The sequence below is a fragment of the Triticum dicoccoides genome, chromosome 2B (genome assembly GCF_002162155.2).
Source record: "Triticum dicoccoides isolate Atlit2015 ecotype Zavitan chromosome 2B, WEW_v2.0, whole genome shotgun sequence".
NCBI classification, from domain to species: Eukaryota; Viridiplantae; Streptophyta; class Magnoliopsida; order Poales; family Poaceae; genus Triticum; species Triticum dicoccoides.
In genome coordinates, this window is record NC_041383.1 from 726,304,261 (window position 1) to 726,309,154 (window position 4,894).

General features: G+C 46.5%; 1 protein-coding gene across 1 annotated transcript in view; it reads left to right on the forward strand.

The window, feature by feature from the left end:
* Nucleotides 1-4,750: 4,750 nt before the first annotated feature.
* The window catches only part of LOC119368494, a 1,657-nt gene continuing 1,513 nt past the window's right edge, over nucleotides 4,751-4,894 (forward strand). The window contains exon 1 of the mRNA XM_037633735.1: nucleotides 4,751-4,894. Coding sequence (XP_037489632.1) covers nucleotides 4,848-4,894 — 47 coding nt within the window. The 5' untranslated portion in view covers nucleotides 4,751-4,847.

Below are 4,894 nucleotides of genomic sequence, written 5' to 3' on the forward strand. Positions count from 1 at the left end.
GTCCTATTCGGACTAGGAAGGGGAGGGGCGCGCGTCCCCCTCCTACCTCCTTCCCTCTTCTCCCTCGAGGCCCATGTAGGCCCAATAACCCCCTGGGGGGGTTCCGGTAACCTTCCGGTGCTCCGGTAAAATGCCGATTTCACCCGGAACGATTCCGATGTCCAAATATAGGCTTCCAATATATCAATCTTTATGTCTCGACCATTTCAAGACTCCTCATTACGTCCGTGATCACATCCTGGACTCTGAACAAACTTCGGTACATCAAAACTTATAAACTCATAATAAAACTGTCATCGTAACGTTAAGCGTGCGGACCCTACGGGTTCGAGAAATATGTAGACATGACCTAGAACTATTCTCGGTCAATAACCAATAGCGGAACCTGGATGCTCATATTGGTTCCTACATATTCTACGAAGATCTTTATCGGTCAAACCGCATAACAACATACGTTGTTCCCTTTGTCATCGGTATGTTACTTGCCCGAGATTTGATCGTCGGTATCCAATACCTAGTTCAATCTCGTTACCGGCAAGTCTCTTTACTCGTTCCGTAATGCATCATCCCGTAACCAACTCATTTGGTCACATTGCTTGCAAGGCTTATAGTGATGTGCATTACCGAGAGGGCCCAGAGATACCTCTCCGACAATCGGAGTGACAAAACCTAATCTCGAAATACGCCAACTCAACATGTACCTTCGGAGACACCTGTAGTACTCCTTTATAATCACCCAGTTACGTTGTGACGTTTCGTAGTACCCAAAGTGTTCCTCCGGTAAACGGGAGTTGCATAATTCTCATAGTTACAGGAACATGTATAAGTCATGAAGAAAGCAATAGCAATATACTAAACGATCAAGTGCTAGGCTAACGGAATGGTTCATGTCAATCACATCATTCTCCTAATGATTTGATCCCATTAATCAAATGACAACACATGTCTATGGTTAGGAAACATAACCATCTTTGATTAACGAGCTAGTCTAGTAGAGGCATACTAGTGACTATATGTTTGTCTATGTATTCACACATGTATCATGTTTCCGGTTAATACAATTCTAGCATGAATAATAAACATTTATCATGATATGAGGAAATAAATAATAACTTTATTATTGCCTCTAGGGCATATTTCCTTCACCACCACCACGCCGTTGTGCTGCTGGATCTTCATCAGCCTCTCCTCCCCCCTTGCTGGATCAAGACGGAGGAGACGTCACGCTGATCGTACGTGTGTTGAACGCGGAGGTACCGTCCGTTCGGCGCTAGGATCTCCGGTGATAGGATCACGACGAGAACGACTACCTCAACCCCGTTCTCTTGAACGCTTCCGCACGCGATCTACAATTGGTATGTAGATGCATCTCTCTCTCTCTCTCGTTGCTAGATGAACTCATAGATTGATCTTGGTGAACGTAGGAAATTTTTTATTTTATGCAACGTTCCCCAACACCCATCTGCTTAGGTTGTTGGACTATAAAATATAGGGGGGTGTTGATCCTAATGTGTGTGCCTTGCATTCAAAGGCACCTATAATTAGGTGCACACATTCAGGGGGAGCCCGTCTATATTTTGTAGTTCTGAGTTTATCCTTACTTTCATGTCCTATCTTTGTGCAAATCCCTGGTTGCCATCAATCCACCAAAAAGGGGGAGATTGTTAAGGCACATCTCTCTCTCTCTATGTAGTTTTGGTGATTGCTGACAACACATTTGTGGACTAATCGTGTGCCTTGAGCTTTTCAGAGATTCATCCCTTGGCACGAGACGATTCCTTCCCCTCGGAGTTCTAATTAAAGACGGGTAGCTCTTCGTTTCTGTTTTGGTGGACATGTTTCGTAGGAGTCACCGTACTATCAAGAGGGGATCCGCTTTGGTAAGGCTAGGGTGGAATCTTCACATACACATCCTCATTGACCCCCCCTGAGCCTTCCCGCCTCGATGGAGCTTTATTCTCCTTCCTTTGAGCTTGGTTTAGTCCCAGCGGTAGTATCGCTCAAGAGCCTCAGGCGGCAGTACCGCTCCGCAGTGGTAGTACCGCCTGGGGGTCCTCAGCCGTAGTACCGCTGCGGTACCGGGCTCCTACCGCCTCGATTCGAGGGGGTCGCCTCTCGTGTCGGATTATGCGGCACAAAGCTGCGGTAGTAGAAGCGGTAGTACCGCCCTACCACCACGGCAGTACCGCACAGGGTCCAAGTCCTGCTCAATTTCGTGCCATCCCAAACTGCACGACAGTACCGCTAGGGGGTGCGGTAGTACCGCTGCCCCCTGTGGTAGTACCGCCCTCTGCGGGGCTGTTTTGGGGGGTAACGGTTGGATTGTCCCCCCCCCCACTATAAAAGGAGGTCTTCTTCTTCAAAGTTGACTTACCTCTTCCCTCCAAGCTCCATTGTTGCTCCAAGCTCCATTTTCGCCCGATCTCTCTCCCTAGCCAATCAAACTTGTTGATTTGCTCGGGATTGGTTGAGAAGGCCCCGATCTACACTTCCACCAAGAGAAATTTGATTCCCCCCACTAATCCATAGCGGATCTTGTTACTCTTGGGTGTTTGAGCACCCTAGACGGTTGAGGTCACCTCAAAGCCATAGTCCATTGTGGTGAAGCTTCGTGGTGTCGTTGGGAGCCTCCTATTCAGTTGTGGAGATTGCCCCAACCTTGTTTGTAAAGGTTCGGTCGCCGCCTCCAAGGGCACTAATAGTGGAATCACGGCATCTCGCATTGTGTGAGGGCGTGAGGAGAATACGGTGGCCCTAGTGGCTTCTTGGGGAGCATTGTGCCTCCACACCTCTCTAACGGAGACGTACTTCCCTTTAAAAGGAAGGGACTTCAGTACCACATCCTCGTCTCCATCGATTCCCCTTTTGGTTATCTCTCACCTTTACTTGTGCAAGCTTACCTTGTGTTGCATCTCTTGCTTGCTTGTGTGCTTGTTGTTATTGCATCATATAGGTTGCTCACCTAGTTGCATTTCTAGACAACCTACTTTGATGCAAAGTTGAAATTGGTAAAGAAAAGCTAAAAATTGTTAGTTGCCTATTCACCCCCCCCCCTCTAGTCAACTATATCGATCCTTTCAACAATGGATGTAGAGTTTACCCCTTCTGGCATAATTCCAGTAACAAAAAAGTCCTTCACCGCTGCAATCACGTCGTCTCTGACAGTACTCCAATTCCGCTGAAAAAACCTCGCGGGGAAACCATCTGGCCCAGGCGCCTTAAGTGGTCCTATTTGGAACATTGCGTCCGCTATCTCCTTATCAGAAAAAGGAGCACATAGTTTATTATTGTCCACCTCAGTCACCATTGGCTCCAAGAGATCCAGAACCGGGCCTGCTTCAAGAGTTGCACCCGCCGAGAAAATCTCATGAAAATATTTGTTTGCAATCTCACTCATCGTCGTAAATTCAGAATGCACCACTCCAACACTATCAGTTAATTGTCTGATTTTGTTTTTCCTTGCCCTCCACACCGCCTTATTCTGGAAAAACTTTGTATTCCTATCCCCCTCTTTCAGCCATGAGATCCTCGATCTTTGCAGCCACATCATCTCCTCTTGGTATAGTAATTCATTCATTCTATCTGTCACCCTGCGAATATACTGCTGATCCGCATTCATGTGCATAAGCTCCTCAAGCTGGGTTCTGGATTTTGCAAGTTCCCTTGTAACATTACCGAATTTCCTGCCCCATGTGTCGAGCGAAATCATGGTCTTTGACAGGGTGTCCCGCAGCTGGGCAAGGTTGCGGACACCCCCCACCGCATCCCATGCCTCCTTAATCACCTCCAGCAGCGTACCATCACTCTCCCAAAATAGTTCATACCTCCTCGGTTTTGCACCCGATGGCCCTAGGTCGGCTGAGGCCTTGAGCAATAACATTATATGGTCTGAACATGGTGAAGGAATATGCGAAACAATAGAAAAAGCAAACATGTTCCTCCACACACTTCACATCTCCCTCTCTCATAAATAAATTTGTGTGTTTAATTTTTGGCTTCAAACAAAAAAAGGGTCATGTATTTTGAACAAAATGTCTGATTACAAAATTGTTTTGACTTCCTTCTTTGTTTTGACGAAATCTTTGAATCAAGATCACCGCTGAGTATTTGAAAATTAATATTTTTGGCCTTTTCAAACTTAACTCGAAACTTGGCTGCAACACTTATACATTATGTAATTTGTCGGTTAGAAATATTTGCCTCTCTCTCACACACGTGGGTCCTGCATGCACATGCTTCCAGTACATCCGAGTCTAGTTTCAAAAAGGAAAAAGAAAAGAATATAACATTTTCAACATTGACCTTATTTCGAAGATCTCATCGATAAAAATCTAAACGGATCTGAAACCGAACCCTTTTTCTGTTCGGGCCAAAGAAATAAACATACAGATTTTTTATGGGAGTGTGTGCTGTGAAGTGTTGGTTAATTTGTACAAAGTGCAAGGTTGTCTATGCACAAAAGATATAGTCCAACTTTTGACCAAACTCTGGCTCATTACCTTTTCATCTAAGGGTCCAGAATCCACTTCTGGCTCATTACTTACTTTTTGATCTGTTTTTTTTTTTGAGAAACACTTTCTCATCTAATATAGGCAGCAGAGTTTGATCCAAATTCGTTCGCTGTTGCAAGTTGGCAGCCAAAACTTGCATTCGTAAACCTTTTGAGACAAAGCCTGGAAGGAGGCCCGTTCTGTGGAAGCCCAGTAGGCCCAGCCCAGCGGCTCGTCAGTCCGCTTCCGCTGCCATACCCCATCCTTCCTTGTGATCCGGCCATCTCTCCGCTGTTCTACCCTTGCTGCTTCCTACCCTCTCTTGCCGCCTCTGCTGTGAGCGAGCGAGCGCGAGGAATGGAGGCGAGGCGGGAGATCGCCAAGCGGGCGCGCACGGCCGGCAC